Source organism: Petaurus breviceps, unplaced genomic scaffold, assembly GCF_028583685.1.
Source record: "Petaurus breviceps papuanus isolate PSGF00001 unplaced genomic scaffold, PetGlider_PUasm1.0 90919, whole genome shotgun sequence".
NCBI lineage: Eukaryota > Metazoa > Chordata > Mammalia > Diprotodontia > Petauridae > Petaurus > Petaurus breviceps.
Window position 1 is genome coordinate 4,833,173 of NW_027187378.1, and position 20,053 is coordinate 4,853,225.

General features: G+C 39.9%; 1 protein-coding gene across 1 annotated transcript in view; it reads left to right on the forward strand.

Annotated features, from left to right (window-relative positions):
• The window catches only part of ISM1 (isthmin 1), a 105,640-nt gene that overhangs the window by 63,052 nt on the left and 22,535 nt on the right, over window positions 1-20,053 (forward strand). The window contains exons 3-4 of the mRNA XM_069075430.1: window positions 9,197-9,461; window positions 19,384-19,527. Coding sequence (XP_068931531.1) covers window positions 9,197-9,461; window positions 19,384-19,527 — 409 coding nt within the window. The remainder of the gene's footprint in view (window positions 1-9,196; window positions 9,462-19,383; window positions 19,528-20,053) is intronic.

A 20,053-nucleotide genomic window follows, 5' to 3' on the forward strand; every position in this document is an offset into this window, starting at 1 on the left:
GGGAGAGAAGGTAGGTTTTTGATTACTAAAGAAAATGAAATTTAATTTTAAAAAAACAGAGGGAAGGCATTAACATTAAGGAAGGTTGAAAAGACTTTAAGTTATAGATTAATGGCCCTGCATTACATACTGGAGGTTCAATTCAGTCATTTTTTCAGTGATGTCCAACTCTTTGTGACTCCATTTGGGGATTTTTAGGCAAAGATAATGGAGAGATTTGCCACTTCATTGTCCAGCTCGTTTTATAGATGAGGAATCTGTGGCAAACAGGGTGAAGTGACTTGCCCAGGGTCATACAGCTAATAAGTGTCTGAGGCCAGATTTGAATTCAGGAAGGTGAGTCTTCCTGACTCCAGGCCCAGCACTCTATCTACTCCACTACATAGTGGCCCCACAGTGAGCTAAGGCTAGTGTAAAAAATTACTAAATACTAAAACAAGATACTGAAAAGTAGGGAGGTAGGAGCAAGGGAGGAGGAGTGGGAGGAAGGGGAAATATTCCTTTGTTGAGAAGTTATTAAATATACAGAATTATAGTCAAGAACTGAGTTTGAAAAGATTTCTCAGCTTTCCTCCTCTGTCTTCCGGATAATTCAGTAAACCTAGAAACTGGTACAATGTATCCAAAATTTACTTGGGCACATTTTACATGACATCTAGATTTTTTTGGTACAAAGTGGGTATAGCTTTACTTGCTCTGGAGTTCGCAACTGAGAAACTTTCTTTTCCAAAGAAAGCAGGAGATGACAAACAAGAATGGTCCCTAATTTTTGCACACCTAATCTGTCTATGTGAGGAGTATGCAAAGTGGCCAAGATTGCAATTCATTTTTCATCATAATAAGCTATTTTGTTTAGCTGAGTATGAAGTGAAGAATGTTTTGGAAACATTCCTACTCATGGCAGAAGGTGAGGGAACAGAGTGGAATTAGGGAAGAGGAAAGGTTGGAGAGTGTACAAAAGGAGTAATGGGAGAAAGGGAAAAAGGGAATAAAGGAGAAAAAGGTAGGGGAGAGAGAGGCAGAGAAAGACAGGCAGAAATAGGGAGAGAGGAAAGAAGAGGGGGGGAGGTCTAAATCTCAAAAATAGCATACAGTGTGAGAAGGCTTAATTCAGCTGTTCATACTTATTTAATGGCAATCTCTTCAAAATTCAGTTTCCTTTTGTCTCAAATTGTGGAGGTGTAGCTGCTGATTTGATACAAATAGAAATAGCACTGATCTTGTTTTTTGTTGTTCAGTCCTGTTGGTCTCTGCAACACTATATGAGGTTTTTTTTGGCAAAGATACTGAAGTGGTTTACTATTTCCTTCTCCAGCTTATTTTACAGATGAGGAAACTAAAGCAGTGTCAAGTGACTTGCCCAGGGTCACACAGCTAGTAAGTGTCTGAGACTGGATTTGAACTTGGGTCTTCCTGACTCCAGGCCAAGCAATCTGTCTACTGTGTCACCCTTTAGGCATATTTAAACAGGTTCATGTATACCTGTGATGGCTTTGAGTGACTATATTTATAGTCTCATTTTCTCATTCCCTGGGAGGAAGAAATGTGTCATGATTCTCTGAAGATTTCACCTGGAAAAAAAGATGTTTGAGGTTGTATTTCTGTAATCCTTTCATGAGTACTGCTTTTGAGTCTATGACTAGAGAATGGGATGTGCCATATTTATGAGTCTTGCCACATTTTCTTAGGTTACCATTAGGGACAACTGAGATCATCAAGCTGCTAAAAGAATATTAGTTGCCCCAAGGCTAGCAGAGTAAAGATTATATCATTGCAAAACAAAAAAGCACTTGGCGGAATGGACTGGAAACACAAATGATCACTACCAGATACAATTAAAGTTAAAAATATGAGTGAAAGCCAACAGACAACCCCCTTTTCCTACCCTTCCCAGCTGTGCCATCCATTCCCTGATAAATAGTTCTTATGTCTGTTTATTTGCCTTTTGCAGGCAGGCAGAGGTGAGTGTTGTGTTGATCTGATGACCTGTCAGCCCTTAAAAAATTTTTTTGAACCCAGTTTCTGGCCACATGTCTGTGGAAGAGCACAAAAGAATAGTTGTTGAGCGTTGGTCAATCAAGAAAGAATGGAGCAGCTGCTGTTTCACCGGCTTTGGGGCTACTTATGCACAGAGATACATGCAGTGCAGGCTGGGGCTGCTTCAGAGATGGCCTGACCCGCTGGGGTGGCGGCTGCAGCCGAATGCACCATTGCACTTGAGTAAACCAATTCCCTGGTGGTCCTTTAAAATATGAGGTGCATTTTAAAAGGGGGTGATATGTTTCCGTGTTGGCAACACTCTCCCCTTCCTCACAGCTTCACTCTTTTGTTGAAATTCACTGGTTTGACACATGGTTGATTCAGCAGGGCAGACAGCCCTGCTGGTGACTTCAGGGCCCAGTCAAAGCATTTCCTTCCTATGTGAAGCAGAGTGAAGCCAGGTGAAGGGGTTTATCAATGAATCTGCTTCCATGATCAATGCTCCCCCCTTTTCTGTCTCTCTTTCCTTGGCAACCTGCCCCCTTCCTTCCTGCCCCCACCTATTCCTTACTTCTGATGGGGAGCCTAAGCTTGGAACTTGATACTCCACTTTCAACTAAACTTGCTCACTCCCTTGCCCCTCTAGTTTCTAGAAAGGTTTCCCACGCTCTGTACTATGGAGCTCTTGGGGAGGGGGTAGGAGGTGGGGTGGGAGGAGGAAACATAGGTCTTGCAAGGCGATTGTTTTCCCAAATCTGTTGACCCTCTGAAGCAGCCCACACCTTTCCAAGATGAAACTGGCAAACAGGGAGGACAAGGGGATACCCCCAGTCCTATTCTCCTTCTAGCCTTTAGGGAGAGTGATACTGAATCGGGCACAATCTCAGATCCCTTTATAGTTTTGTTTTTTTCAAATAAGTCAAGCAGTCTCTTTTTCAAATTAATCAGGCCTTCTCTTTAATAGTCCCAAGTCTGGCTTTAGGACAGTGGAAGTTGTAGGTTGGAGACAAAAAACCAACTTAAGTGCAAAATAAAAATAAATCACTTCAAACTGCTGAACTGACTCTCAATATTAAATTTGACATAATAATAGAAGTTCATTTTTTTAAAAAAGCATTTAAGAAAGAAAGTAAATCACCTGGGACTGGTTTACTTGAACCATGGTACTGACTTGGCTTTAAGCATACAACTGATTGTCAGATAGCAAATCCCAAATGAAAAGACAAAATCCCTAAAATAAACTTATAATTAGGTTTCAGGCATTGACTCATTGCTACAGTAGCTTTTAACCACCAAAACTTTTTCTTTTCTGCAATGATCTGAGATTAACATTCATTTAAACTAATATACATATTTTCTTCCATTCTTTTCATTGAAAAAGACTTAGAAAAAACACACCAGTCATCCAAATGCTTTTTTTTTCCTGCTAAAATGTATTTACACAGCCACAAGGCTCTTAAGCTCCACACCATACAATCAGATGAGTCAGACTACATCACTTTTCGTACTTTTGCTTCAGATTTCTTCTCTCCCCAATGGGGTGGAGGTGGGGCTGGGATTGGGCATCTGTTTTGAAGTGTCAGCATTGACAATGGGTCTTAAATAAGAACCTGAAATTTTCCTAAAGCAGTTTTTAAAGATAAAGATCTAGAGCAAAAACTTCACCCTTCATTTTCTCTCTCAAATATTGTTATCTCTGGTTTAGTGAAAGTTCCACTGTCGGTCAGTTTGCACCTACTATGTGCTAGACTCTGGGTATACAAAGAAGACAAAAAGCAGAGTCTCTACTCTCAAGGAGCTTACAGTCTAATGGGGAAGACAATATGCAGTCAGCTTGTGTACAAATGAGAATTAGGAGTAATCTCAACATCGTTTTCTTTCCAAAATCTGTTTAGTGATTTTTTTTTTCACTAGGATTGTCCAGAAATGGGCCCTAGAGTGGTGCTGTCATCTTGTGGACAGAATAATATATGCAACACTGAAGACAGTCTAACCCCAGTCCTACCGTTGATTACTGTGTCATCTGGAGGAATTCATTTCCCCATTCATCAAAATGAGGCCTGTCTTCTCCTTACCTCACAGATATATTTAGACAATCAACAAGATGATAGAGATTTATCCTCTTTGAAGAAGTGTGTGCATATTCCTTGTGGTGTGAGTAGTAATGATGAAAACAGCTCCCAATGAGTGGAAGTTACCCTTTACCTTTAGAAGACCCTTCTGAACAGAAGGGAAGCAAAGTGTTTCTTTCTAAAGGACTTCCATATTCAAGAAGTGGGAAGAAGCTAGAGAATCACATAGGATTTTCCTATGCTCTCTTGGCTTTGGAAGACAGGACTCCTAGACAGAATTGTCCAGACTAGCACACAAAGTGGGTAAATTCCCTTAAGTATCTGAGAGATTGTGCCAAGAGTTGTATTGTTTGAAAGTACTCTAAGAGCTTTGGTTCTTGTTTTTCCTTCACATGTGGTAATGGAGGAGATGAATACAACATATATACAAAAAATAATTGCTTTAAGGAGAAGAATGAGGGTTAAGAACACTTGATATTGGGGCGGCTGGAGTCAGGAGGACCTGAGTTCAAATCCAGCCTCAGACACTTAACACTTACTAGCCATATGGCCTTGGGCAAGTCACTTAACCCCAACTTCCCTGCCTTCCACCCTCCAAAAAGCCAAAAAGAAAAAAAAAAGAACACGGTGCCTCTATCGATTCTGGAAATCTGCTCTTTGACACAAACATTAAGCGCCCCACATTTATTGTTACAGCTGGCAGTCTGCTCTGTAAACAAGATTCTTTGACACTGAAAAAATAGGTGAATAATGACCATAAGTAGTAATGGACTTGGGAAATCAGAAGATATGGATTCAAATGCAGAGTAAATGCCTGTGACATTCACTGGCTGTGTGAAGTTGGGCAGGTTGCTTAGCCAACTCTAAATTGCTGTTTCCTCATCTATAAAATGGGCTAAGTACTTTCTATATAAGGTTCTTGTGAGGTTTAATTGAGATAATGGATCTGAAGATCTTTGTGAAATGTAAAGCACTCTATCAGTTGTTATTGTTGTAATAAAGGTAGATGACATTTCTTCTATAGCATATCCCGAAAATCTTAGTGTAATTTTAATCTTTAAGAATTTAAGAAGTATAACTTCTACACACTTATGTGAAAAACAGTATTGGAAAGACTATTTAAGAGTTTAAAATGTTGCTATTTAAAAATTAATATTCAACATAACTACTGTCTTGTGTTGGGCATTACTCTAGTCAATTTTCAAAATCTGTAAATGCTTTCATCAGCTAAGGTTTTGTGACTGAGAAAGGGGATTGTATTTGTAAGCCTAGACTTAAGATCATGGAAAGAATGAAGTTTTGATGTATATGTGACAGTTCTGACATAACTATAGAAGAAAAAGGCTAATGGAGATAGATCAGATGATCAAGGTGGTCAAGCAAAAGGACCTCCACTATTCAACCACTGGTCTGAGAAAGTGTTGCCTCAAATTTTGTCATTTATCATACGTGTAATGCATAGTAACAGAATGCCCCATCTTGCTAAACTTTAAAATTAAAATTTGTTATTCAAAATTAACAAAACTTAAGAGTGTAAGAGAAATATAAATAATTAACCTTTCAAATAATGCTTTTGTAAGTTTGTAGGTTTCATACTTCTGAAGATCTTAAAGACTGAAAACTACACTAAGATTTTTGGGACACCCTGTATTATAAAAGGTTTAATAAATAAATTAAGTTAATGATCTTGCTAATGAAAACCCTCTAATCATGACATAGCAGAATTTTAGGTTAAAAAAGCAGTTTCTTTAAAAAAAATACTACTGTAAAATTTTCATATTGTTAATTTAAAACGGGGAAAGAATCCTTGGTTTGTTTTTTTTTTTATTTAGTTGGGGCAGAGAGGGTGCAAATTAAAGGTGAAAAAGAAAACTGTAGACTGCTGAGATTCAGTCATTGATATAACAACTGGAGTAAACTTATTTTGCTACTCGTTGCATGACCAACCAACAAACCTATTTTGTTTGGATCTGTGTCACAATTCTAAACACATGGATTGACGGTAATAGCTTTAAACATGAAATTGTTTTTATTCCCAACTTGGAGAAATTGCAGGGCCTGTTTTGTTGAGGTAATCACTTTGACTCCAGTCTGCATACAAATGTAATACCAAACCATTGGGCACAGTCCACCTTATCTCCTACCCAGAGACTTCTTTTATTACCACAATTGCAGGTTTGTATGGCTCTGGCTGTCTAGGCTTGTTGCAGTCTCTTAATAGCCTCACAGTCACTGAATCTCAATTGTTCCATCTGTAGTCAAAGGGGAACAAGGTTGTAAATGCAAAGTTTTATGTCACCAAAGAGGAAATATGTGCATTGTCCTGTAACTGCCCAACTTGGTTCTGCACTACTGAACTGCAACGATTCTTCCACTCTAGCCTTTTCCACTTCCTGGGTTATGTTCTCCACCCTAACCCTCCTCTCCACCCCCTGCCACTAATTGCAGATAGAAACAATAGGTACTGAAATATATTCTTTTTGTTCCTTCTCTTTTGGGGGGATCTGCAAAAAGAGTCTAAAAGCCAATGTTTAGAAAAGATGCTAGGCATCAAAGCAGTGCAGCACTTCTGACATTACCCTCCTCTTGGGTACCAATATAACACCTGACTTACAGATTTTCTGTATTTGAGTGAGAAAGACCCATTATATAGCATTTGGCAAACAGCCTAACCAATGACACACATTCATGGATTGCTGTGATATACTGAAATGTTTTATGATAGTATTTTACTATATTTATATATTATATTTTCTTATATTAGTCTTACATCCCTTGGCCCAAATACCTTGCTCTCAATCTTTACCTATGCTGCATGCAAAAAGGGAGATTAATTATTATTTTGATGCAGATGCTTCTGCATTTGCATAACCACTGGGGGAGTATGTGGTGAGAATTTGGGGACAGAAGACTCCTGCCATTTCGTTCCATGTCTTCATTGACAAGCTCCTCAAACTATCATCATTACCACCACCATCACTGTCATTATCATTATTTGGTTAGAACACTTTACCTAAGTAGAAGACAAACAGTAAATCTCCTCATTGGATAGTCAGACAGGGCCCTTGTTTGTTTTTGAAAAGCCTTATGTTATCAGTATAATGCTGCATCTTCCATAAATGTCAAGAAGCCTTACTTCTTACTTACTTACTATGTGCTTACTGTGTACCAGGTGCTAGGAATAGGGATACAAGCAAAAAGAAACACGGTACTTGCCCTCAGTAAACTTATATTCTAATGGGGAAAGAAGAGGAAAGGGGAGAAAAGAGAGAAGGCATTTGTGCAGAGTCATAGAGGAGAAGCCTAGAGAGTCAGGAGAAAACCTAGGAGAGGAATGAAGGACTGGGCATGGGACTGGCCTGGGAATTTCCTCAAAATGGAGGTTCCAGGAGGAATTTGCCAGATAGAAGATGGGGCCTCAGGGGTAGAAGGATCTTTTTTTGGGGGGGGGCAATTGGGGTTAAGTGACTTGCCCACAGTCACATGGCTAGTTTTTTTGTGTATCAGGTGTCTGAGGCCAGATTTGAACTCAGGTCCTCCTGACTCCAGGGCCTGTGCTCTATTCACTGCACCACCTATCTACCCCCAAGGGGTAGAAGGATCTTCCAGGGTGAGAAGGCTTCTGGAGAATGGAGAAGTAAGGAGACATTTTCTGGCTGAGGACATTTTCTCTCCCACATCCTAGGGAACTCACAAATTCCCACCTGGTTAATTTCTTAAAAGGAACATAACTAGGCCATCTGAATAATTTAGCTGGGAATTTCAAAGCAATATAAAGCCTGTTCCATTCAACACATTTCCCCCCTCTTAACAGAAAGGGAAGGGGCTGTTTGTCTCCTAGATGGGCAAATACTAGTTTGATTTGGCAGGACATCTCTAGTCCCTCCTCAAATGTTGGGTTAGAGCAAAACCGAAAAGGCATCTGCCTAGCACAGCTTGCCCTTATTATTTTGGAGTGCGTGTTTCTTATTCATTTACACATAACTCATCCAGAGTGATGTTGCAAGAGCTGTGTGATGTCCAAAGAAGCCCGACAAGTCTTTTGAACAAGTCCCACTAAGCTGATTGTCTGTCAGAGCCAAGAAGCTCCATTCTGTCAGCCCTGTGGCTGTGGCAGAGTGGGCTTAAAAATGCAGAAGCCTTAACTTGTGGGCAGGTTCTAACCTTGGCACTTCTTCTACCTGCCCTGGCTTCAGGGGCTTCATTCTGGAATTTGGCATTACTAATCTGTGATGAGCTTTAGCTGCAGGGAGAGTAACAGCCATCACCAAGAAGTTCTGAACACCTATGAAATTCTGCCCAGATCTCTAACTTCCTGGGTCTTTTAGTTGCAAATCTCAGTTAGACCAGAGATCAGCGACTCTGTACCTTTGTATTCTCCCACTGAGGCTAAATGGAATCTATGGGTGGTATGGGGCCGTGAACTACCTGCCATTCAGTATGAATAAATGAAAAAAAAGACATTAAATGCTTGCTGTGTGTCAAGCACAATGCTAAGCCTTGGGGATAGAAACAGAAAAGTGATACAATCCTTGCTTTCAAGGACCTCAATATTTCTAGTTGGGGGAGGGGAGACAGACAACATATAGGAGAGTTCAACTGAAATGGGAGTGGAAGGGTCTAGACAACCTTAGGGCAAGTAAGGAGCAGGGATCTTTAGGCAGGGCAGATGACAACGCTCAGGAGTTTGCAGGGTCCAGTATCAGGACAGGTAGCTTCAGTAGACCCAGTATTATGGATTACTTCACCCTGCATTAGCCCCATATTTCAGCTTCCACCAAATTTTGAATTTCATTAGTGATGAAACCAAGACCTATCTTTGTATGTCTAGGAGTCTCTTAACTAATAAAGTGTTCACCATTTCCCTTTGCAATATCAAATTTTAAATCATAGAAACATCAGACTTTTTACTACCAGGAAACTTTAGAGATTTAACTCCTTATACAAGTGAGGAAACTGAGGTCCTAAATAATTGTGACCTGTCCAAGTTCAACCAACCAGGAGATAAAGCTGAGCCCCAAGCCTATTGATTCCCAACCCATTGTTCCTCTTACTACAACACACTGTCTCCCAAGACCCTCACTCCCTAGAGATGTGAGTTGGGATAAGGAACCCTCACTCTCTGCATGCTTTGAATCCCCCAGGTTACCATAGAGGTTGTTGATGGTCCAGACACAGAGTCAGAGAAAGACTTGCACCCAGAAAACAAGCCCAGCTGGCCAATCCCATCACCTGATTGGCGTAATTGGTGGCAGAGGTCTTCCACCTTGACAAGGGTACACAGTGGTGACCAGGACTACAAGTTTGATAGCACTACAGAAGATAGCAACTTCCTCAACCCCCCCAGGGGATGGGATCGCCATGCCCCAAGCCATCGGACTTTTGAAACCAAAGAACAGCCAGAATATGGTGAGTTTCCATTCAGTGTTATACAACTATTTAGGGGAGGAAATGAGAATGATGAGACACTATTGACACAGAGCCAAGTAAAACACAGTTTACCATATGTGGCTTTTGTTCATTTGTGAAGCATACCTCATAAAGACTAAACTTAACAGAAGCCCCAGTGAGACACTAGCAAGCCACATTTCTCCAGTAAGACTTCAGTTTTAAAATATATACCAATTACCCTATGAAGGAAGCTTTTTTTAGCTAGGGGTCTTTAGGGTTGTTTCTGTTTTGTTCTGTTTTTCGAAGCAAAATTGAGTTTTATATCTAAAGATGAAGGACTAAATTGATGTCTTACTGTAAAAAACCATGCTAAAAATAATCTAGTTATAGGAGAGCCAGTAAAGAAAATTTATTCTACTCTTTTACTACTACTTCTTTGTCTGGGCCATATTGTACTATGGTTTACATGGATTGCAAGTAGATAAATATTACTTAAGCAATTTTGTGTATGTATGTGTCTTACATGTTAATGCTAACATGGCATTTCAGATGGACAGCCAAGGAGTAGAGGATATATAATAGCTCATCCCAAAGTTACATTTTTGCCACATGTTATACAATCTATGACAAATGGGTAATTCCTAATTCTAACTGACCCAGCAGCAAGCATTTACAGATCATATACCAATCATCTGATAGTGCTATGAGGCATACAAAAAAATTTAAGGATAGAGTACCTGCCTTCAAGAACATAATTTCTTACTGAATCGTAAAGCAACACCGGATTGTTACAAATGTTAACATTGAGTGGTATAGACTAAAACAGCTATAGTTTAGAGAAGAGGAAGAATGAGGACTGGCATCATCAGAATGGTTTCGCTTGACTTAAATTGGTGTTTGAGAGTGGGGCAGAATTTTTAATCATCAGAACTCAAATGGTTTCAACCAAAGATTATTGCAGAAACTTTCACACAAAAATTAAAATACAATGCTTATAAAAAGAGATGGCTCTGGGGGGGGGGAGAGAGAATGTAGCTGACATAAAGATAAAAAAAAATCAACTAAAACAATTAAAAAAAAAAGAATACCTTGTAAAAGTAGGAAACAAAATAATTTCTAGGCATAAAATATGAGTCTAAAGTTGATTTCACAGGCCCTCAAAGTGGAATGGGAAACTAAAGACTATCTAGTACAACCTTCTCATTGTACAGATGAGGAAACTGAAGTCCAAAGAAGTTTAGAAGTTTTTCCATAGGGCGGCCAGGTAGCACAGAGAGTAAGAGCACCGGCTCCAGTGTCAGGATGACCTGGAGATCAAATCCCGGGCTCAGACACTTAGCACCCACCCAGAAACACCTGGCCATGTAACCTTGAGTAAGTTACTTAACCCCAATTGCTTAAAAAAAAAAAAGAAAATTTTTTCCATGGCCATATAGGCAATTATAAATAACAGATTCATTATAAATTCCATCCAGGCCTTCTAACACCATATCCAATATTCTTTTCATTACACCAAACTGTGTCCTGCCACATAGCCTATTATTATTCCTATATATCCCAACATCAGAGCATTGACATGTCAAGTAATACTGCATCAAAGATGACTTCCTCAGGTTTTCAAAGAAATCAGTACAAAAAAAAGAGTCTCCAAGCCACAAATGTTTATGCCAGACATTAACATACTTCTCCTGAAAATCTCCTTAAACATGTCCATAATCTGAATAACCCCAAGAACTTTCAGTACAGTTCCAGAGACACAGAGAAAAAAAAAAGATGGAAAAAGTCATCTAGCTCAGAATTTTAATACTTGTAGGCTTGCTGATTGTAGTGCTAAATTTAATCATCTGCCATAGCACTCATCATGGTTTCAACACCTTGGGCTTGTCTAAGGTTAGGAAAGGAAAGACTGATTTGATTTACTAATTATTTTTAATTAACCTGTATACCCTTGAGGAAATTTATAGGTAGGGATTTTGATCTGAGAACCATTCAAGAAATTTAGTATCTGCTTGAGGTAAGCAAACAACTGATAAAAGTGAAATAATTTTGAGGCAGTTTATGATAGCTAAGAATGTAGCTACTAACATTTTGTAATTATTTTTGTCTTGAAAATTTTGAAAAGTTTTGAAAGATAACCTTCCTTTAAAAAAATTTAGTTATGGACACATGACCATAAACCCTAAGAGGATCCTTCTACCTAGATCAAAACAGCCTCAGATCTAAGATTGGAGAGTGTGGCAGCAAGCACCCCAGCGTCCCCAGGGTGGCTGTCAACACAGGTTCTTGGATCTGCTTTGCTAAAGGAAAGCAACTCAAAATGGGTTAACAAGCTTACTTTAATCAGTCAAACATATATCATTTACCTAGTTCAGGGGAAAAAGTTCAGCACCCCAAACTTCAGAGTATACAGACAGAATTATCAAGACAGAGAAACAGATCAAGCAGACAGGTTTCCAAACTGTCCAACCATTACATCCATACCAAATCACAGTTACCATCAACATCTGGGTTTTTCAAAGCTGGAGGGCTCCAAACAACGGCTTCCGAGAGTCTCATCTGATCAAATCACAGAACACTTCTCAAAGTGAGCCCCAAAGCAAAGCCTCACATCAGGGATTATATAGCCTTCTCCTGGGTCAGAGAATGTAGCCACCCTTTTGACCCGCTGCCCAATCACACAGCCTCAAGGTGTGGGCATTCCTGAAAACCAAGCCTCCTGCCACAGGCTCCATGTGACCACATTAGGAGGCAGAGTACATTTTTAAATCAAGGAAGGTTCTCAGAGTCTCTTAAGCCTATCAAAGGGCCTAGGGGCAGGAAAGATCTTTAAATTTGCATTTCCATTACAGAGAGGCAGTTTCATTAATATAAATATGTTTAAAGATATATGTGTGTATAACACTCTACAACTGGACATAGTTACATAATATAATAATTGTTGTAAGATGTATTACATAGAATTTGGCAGATTACAAAATAGAATCATGTAATTCTAGTGTTGGAAGGGATTTCAGGGTCTTTTTAATTCAATGCAAATCCCCAAAAGAAATCCTCCTATAACACACCTGATAAATAGTCATCCATTTCTAGTCTGCTGGAAGACCTCCAGTGAGAAGGAACCTACCCACCTCTCTCAGAAGCTCATTACACTTTTGGAAAGATCTAATTGTTAGGAAGTTTTTCCTGACATCAAGCTAAATTTGCCTCATTGAAACTTCCACCCACTGCTCATGTTTCTGTCTTCAGCAGGGAAACAAATCTAAACCCTTTTATACACAACAGCCCTTCAGATACTTGAAGAAAGCCATCATGTCGTTCCAAGTCTTCTCTTCTCTGGGTTAATCATCCCTAGTCTATTCAACCTAATTTGATATGGAATGGAATAAAAGACCCTTCATCATCTTGGTTGTCTTCCTCTGGATACTTCTCTAGTTTATCAATGTAACTTCCTAAATTGTGGTGCCCAGAACACAATAATACAGATGTGGTTTGATCAGGGTAAAGTGCAACGGAACTGTCTCCACCTTATTCTTAAAAGCTGTGACTTTCTTACTGAAGACCAAGGTTGCAATGGCTTTCCTGGCTTCTACATCACACTGCTAATATTGAGCTTGAAGTTCATTAAAACTCAAAGATTTTTAGACACTACTATCTAATCATGCCTCCCCATCTTAAATTTGTAATGAGGTTTGGTAAACCAAAGTGTATTACCATTGGATTTCTTCTCAGATTGAGCCCAATAGTCTTGCTTATAAACATCTTTTCAGATATTCTTTTTAGCCAGTGTGTTGGCTAGTTCTATCAGCTTTGTGTCAACCGCAAATTCGGTAAACATTTTACCTCTGCCTTTATCTAATTCTTTGTAGTGTTACAGAGCCATACACAAATCTCGGGGCGGGGGGTGGGCAATCCAATTGAAGTTTCCTGCTGAACTGGCATTGAATCATTCATGACTACCTTTTGAATCCAGCCATTCAACCAGATCCAGATCTGCTGTCTTTATCATCTAGCCCACATTTGTCCATCTTTTCCATAAGAATGGTATGAAAAAATTTAGCAAATGTTTTGGTAAAATCTTGGTAAGTTGTATATGTAGCAGTTTAGTAACCCTAAACCCAAGAAAGAAAGTAAGATTTTTCTGACATGACTTATTCTGATAAACCCACACTCACTAGCCTTTTCCAATGGCTAACTTCCTCTTCTAGATATCTATTACCTATTTTTTTTAATGATCTCTCCTGGAATTTTCCCAGGAATCAAAGCTACAGTCTTTAGTTTACTGACTCCCTTCTTTTCCCACATTTTTGAAAATTGGAACTCTGATCAACACAATGATCCACCACAGTTCCAAAGGACTCATGATAAAAAATGCTATCCACCTCCAGATAGAGAATTGATGGATGCAGGGTGCAGATAGAAACATATTACCTTTCCTTTCTTTCTTTTCTTTTGTTGTTAGAACATGACTAATTTGGGAGGGGGGAGAAAATTGGGACATTTCCCCCTTTTCAGTTTGATGGTACATCTTCCATTCTCCATGACCTTCAGAGTTATCTCTGACAGTGACTCAGCCATCACACCTGCCAGTTCTTTTAGCAGGTGATGTCACAATTCCTCTGGCTCAGGTAATTTAAATTCATCAAAGGCATCTAGATATTTTCTTACTATAAATCTCCTTAATTGTCTTGGGCATTATCAGCTACCTGTTAACCATTATTGTATGTCATTTCCAGGGCAAAGGTCATTCTCCTTTACAGAGGAAAGAGAAGCAAAATAATAATTAAGCAGCTCTGTCTTCTCTCTTTTGTCAGCTATCATCATGGCATCCACCCCCAAGCAACTGTCCTAGCCCTTCTTTCATCCAACACAACAAAAACAAAACACCCTCTTCTTTTTTCATCTTTTGCTTGCCAGTCTCAGCTCATTCTGAATTTACTGTTCCTGACATTATTTTTACATGTCCATTATGTATTTTTATATTCATCTTCTGTTAACTGCCCTTGCTCCCAAATTCTGTACCTGATTTTTCAAAGGAAAAGAAACAAAACCTAAATTGACTATTGAGATCCATGTCCATCCACATTAGTCTCTTCAGACAATTCACAGTCACAGAATTTTAGAGGTACCTCAGTGGCCATCTGGTCCAGCCCACACACACAAATAAATCCCCACTAAAACACACCTGGCGGGGCGGACAGGTAGCACAGTGAGTAAGAGCACCAGCCCCAGAGTCAGGATGACCTGGCATCGAATCTGGGCTCAGATACTTAGCACCCACCCAGAAACACCTGGCCATGTAACCTTGAGCAAGTTACTTAACCCCAATTGCTTAGGGGCGGCCAGGTGGCTCAGTGAATAAGAGCACTGGCCCCAGAGTCGGGATCACCTGGGATTGAATCCAGGCTCTGATACTTAGCACCACACCCAGAAATAACTAGCCATGTAACTTTGAGCAAGTTACTTAACCCCAATTGCTTAAAAAAAACAACACACCTGGAAAATGATCATCCAGTCTCTGCTTCAAGACTACCATTTTCCCTCCTCCTCATGACTATTTCCATTGGGATCTTCATTCAGGATTTCATTCTTGAGTTTCCTTTCCCTCCTTGGCTGACTTCACTTGTAGAATTTTTAGTCCTTATGGTTCAACCTTCCTTTGAACCTTATAAAATATGCTCCCCCCAGATCTAGGGTGCATGGCAGATGACACCTGACTTTTTTCCTTCATCTCTGTTGGAAACTTGAAGAAGGGTGTAATGTAATGTAATGTAATGTAATGCCAAGGAAAGGCAACTTCCCAAGGTTCAAAATACCAGCATAGGTGCTCTCCATTTTATTCAGTGACCAACCAAGAACAGAGAAGATCAAAACATGACATCATTCAAAATACAGCATTTACTAAGAGTGATTAAATAATCTCCAAGTACAACCCCACCCCAGGACCTTCCAATCATTCAATCAATTACAAAGTCCCTGTTCTAAATACTTCTCCACCCCTAGGCTATACCTTCATTTAGTCCACCACAAAGCCCCTCTTCTCAAATGGAGATTAGTTTCCAAACATAAGTAAAGTACATTCACTTGTTCAACCATAGAACACAAAAAGGTCAAAAGTTCCCCACCCCTGGATCACAATTGAATCTACCCCAGAGTTACATCAAGTTTAAGCTCAGCACTTAATACCCAAATGGAGGTCTTTTCTTCATCTTGACACGAGGCAAGTTCTCAGCAATCTTAGTTCCTGGGGAGACAAGGCTTAGCAAGGCCACAAGATACATTGCCAGTCTCTTCACTAATTCATCCTCTGTCTGTAGAACAGTCCTAGAACCCCTGAACACATTAGCAAAACCCTCTCCCAGGATTTCTGTAAACATACAACAAGAAAATCCTTCTTCAGGGCTTCTGAACCAACAGAAAGGTTCCCAGACCCCTGCAACAACAGCACTGTCCTTCACCAGTGGACAGTATTCATTCTGTCTGCAGGACAGTCTCCAGACCCCTGCAACGACAGCACTGTCCTTCACCAGTGGACAGTATTCACTCTGTCTGCAGGACAGTCTCCAGACCCCTGCAGCAACAGCACTGTCCTTCACCAGTGGACAGTATTCACTCTCTGTCTGCAGGACAGTCTCAGGGCTTCTTAACCAAAAGCCAGGTTCCAGGACTTCTTCAACAACAGGACTGTCTTTCACCAGTGGACAAATCTGGCAAAACAACATCAAAACAGACAGACAAAGTACCAGCAAAACAGCCATGTCTCCTCAGTCCTTGGCAGCTCAGGGGGCAGGTCTCAAAAGTCCAGGGCAATTCAAAGTGGCCACCAGCAATTCTCTTAGTCTCTCTCTCTCTCCACGAGGTGCTGCTTCCAAAAAGATCTTCCGCCTCTCTCTTGTCTACGTCACCAGCTCCTCCCAGTTCAGGACTTTCTTTTCACATCAACAAATCCATCCCCCAGGTGGGATTAACAAGCTCTGGGTTTTAACACAATCAATTTGAAAACCAAGCCAATACAGGGGAATCTTTAAATGCCATTACTATCACATTCCACCTTGGCTCCTTTCATTTCCGCTTTTGTAACTCATTTTCCTTATTAGTAAGAATCATGCAACTTTCACAACTATTATCATAATTATCCTAATAAGAATAGCTCCCCTTTTGTTTTACATAAATTATCTCATTCAGTTCTCATGAAAAATTCTGTGATTTGGGTACTGTAAGTATTAAAACCTCCATTATACAGATGGAGGAACCTGAAATTCAAACAAGGTTAAGCAGACTGTCCAAGATCACAAGCCTAGTAAGTGGTAAAGACAGGTCTTTGGATTCTCAATCCAGAATTCCTAGACTAACTGAACATTTTAGCTAGATGGAATCATAAAGATAATTTAGAACATTTTACTTGTGAGGGACCCAGAAAGGATAAAAAACTTGTCCAAGGTCACACAGCTAATAAGTGGCAGAGACAGTTCTCTTGAATGTCAGTGAACTTTCTGCTATATCAAACTGCCTTTCCTTTGGGTGATTTCTTCCCCATTAAGTGAGTTAAGAGTCAATTAACTCCAGCTGTCCTAACACTGAGACTGAAACCATCTCACAGAAGTCTGGTACCTGGAGCACTCTGAAATACGATATTTTTTAAATCTCTAAAAGGTATTTGTGAAACAAAAGTCACATCCTATTCTAAAATGTCCTATTTTCCTTCCTTTTAAAGTTCTTTGATTTTTACTTAAATGAGATAACTATTATCTTTGAATAGTATGAAGCACTATATAAATGAAAGATTATTCCTAAGTGAATTTCCTATTTTAAGTAAACATCTATGATAGGCAAAAGAATGAAGCAGGTCTCATTTTCTATATTGTGACAATATTATAAAGTCAATGCTGCTCTTCTAGCTTTTTCCAAATTCAGAAGTTCCCATTCTGTCTTACAAAATCATTAGACAAGCATGATCTTCAAAAAAAAAAAAAGGTATTTTCATTGACATTCATATAATGTGGCTCTCCTCTAAAAAAAATCTGAGTTATTAAAAAAGTTCAAACTGTGCAGTCTTTGAGTAATGTGTGTGTGTGTGTGTGTGTGTGTCTGTACATGTGCACACAAATGTGCTCACCCTTGGATATTCTTCCTGACACATAGGGGACTGTGCCAATACTAACTTTCCAGGAACACCTCTGATGTCTGTGGTAGGGTTCTGTTAAGAAAGTGAGCAAAAATGATTTTGTTCAAATCCCAACTCTGTTATTTACTACTTGTGTGACCCTTGGTTGCTGTCATTCAGTCTTTTCAGTTATGTCTGGCTCTTCGTGATCCCATTTGGGGCTTCCTTGGTAAAGGTACTGCCCTGGTTTGCTATTTCCTTTTCCAGCTCATTTTACAGATGAAGAAACTAAGGCAAACAAGATTAAGTGACTTGCCCAGGGTCACATAGCTAGTGTTTGAGGCTGGATTTGAATTCGGGTCTTCCTCACTTCGGCCCCAGCACTCTTGACCTTGGATAAGTGACTTTATCTCTGTAGGCCTATAAAATGAGGGAGCTGTACTAGATAATCACCAAAGTCCTTTTTAATTCTAAAACTCATGATGTGAAAGGTAAAACAAAGCACTCACTAACCACAATTCACATTTTTATAGCACAGCATTTACCTCACAATGCCTGTAGGAAGAACAAGCATTATTACCCTCACTTTACAGATGAAGAAACTGAGGCTCAGAAGACTGTCCTAGAGTATGGAAAGATCTAAAGTTAAGATCACTTAACCTTCATTGGCTCAATGACTTGACCTGAGTCACATAACCAGTAAGTGTCAGGCTCAAGGTTCAAACTGAGGCTACTCTTACCATTAATTATACCAAGTTGGCTCCTTAACTCTGCTGCTGCAGAATATGTGTGATCATCTACTTTTATTTTTGCTTTAATAAGTAAAATGAAATAAATAAGTAAATACGGACAAATAGGTATTAGAGAAGAAGAGAGACCAAAAATAGCCTGATATTATAGCAAGAAGATGTTTTAAATGCTTGTTTTGCTTATGTGATTAGAAAATTTAATTCTACACAACAGAAAAATCAAAGTTTGGAAAAATTTCCTTTTTTCAGAGGTTGAAGAAAGGGAGATCTTCAGATGGTGGTAGTGGTGGGCAGTCCATGACAGGACTACTTTCCTCTCATGGGCAGAGAGCAGGACAGTCATAAAATGCCTCTTCACTCTGTTTAATGGTAAAGATTCTCAGCTGCCAATTTTCAACATGAGAGAATTCCTTTTTTGAAATAGCTATACCCTTAGGAACACTGGAAGTCTGTGAGGCTGGCACCAGGCCTAACTCTCAGGTAGAAACATGTGGATTCCATTCTTGCTCTTTCTACGTGATACCAGCCCCAGCGATTTGTTAGCTTTGTATACACATATTATCTATTCATCAAGGCACACAAACATCTCCATATACTAAGATCACCTTTTCAATTGATCAGAGGCCTTGAACCTCAAAGCTAGAAAGAAATTAGGATGATCTGAGTAGAAATCATGAAGACATGTGACAGAGCAGAAAGCTCACCAAAGTAGAAGTCCGGGGGCCCTGGTCCTGGCTCTGCTAGTGTGACCTCACAGCCATTCTGAACCTCAGTTTCCTCATCTGCAAAAAAAGAGAATGTTGGATTGGATGATGTCTAAAGCTATTTCCATCATCAAAGTTCTATGATCCTGTTCTTTGAGAATATGAAAATTTTAGTGAAAAGTAAGATGCCAGGTACGGTATTTCTGGCTCCAGTTGATCCAGTGGCATTTCAACTGTGGCCCCTGGTAAGTATGAAATTAGCTAGCAGGGAATTTGGTGGCGAATTTGAATCTATGTACAAGGCCAGTTGTATAAGCACGGGTATCTGTGGTGTGTCAGAGTGTATCCATCTAGCCTCAGAGGCCATTTCCTTTCATCCCATTCAGATTACATTGATGGTGAAGGAGACTGGAGCCCATGGTCTGTCTGCAGCGTAACCTGTGGAAGTGGCAATCAGAAGCGAACCAGGTCATGTGGCTACGCCTGCACGGCCACGGAGTCCCGAACGTGCGACCGTCCAAACTGCCCAGGTTTGTTGAGGAATGGGACCCAGGGATATGCTGGAGTGAGACTGTACATGTTCACTAGAGCTGATTGTTAAATTTTCAGGGTGAGCATTTGCACTGCAGAAATCTGTAAACACTGATAAGTAAGACATCTGAGAAGCAAATGTGAAAAGGAATGGCATTTTCTAATCCTGGAGAACAGTTTATGAAAGTGCAGAGTCAAGAGGTAGAGAATCTAATTCAGGAAATGACTGTGTAGCTGGTCTGTAAGAGTTCATGGCAAGAACTGAATTGAGAAGTCTTGAAAGGGCCAGGTTAAGAGCTTTACATATTCAATAGAGGACTTCATATTTGAGCCAGGGTCTTCTGGAAGAGGGGAATAACACTTTCCTATCCTTTAGAAAAACCCTTTTGGCATCACTGTAGAAAATTGGCTATAGACGTGAGGCAGGAGGCTAATGCAGTATTTCAGGAGACCGAGGGTGAGGACCTGAACCAAGGTAGTGTGAGTGAAGAGAAGAGGATGTAGACAAGAGATGTCATGAAGGTA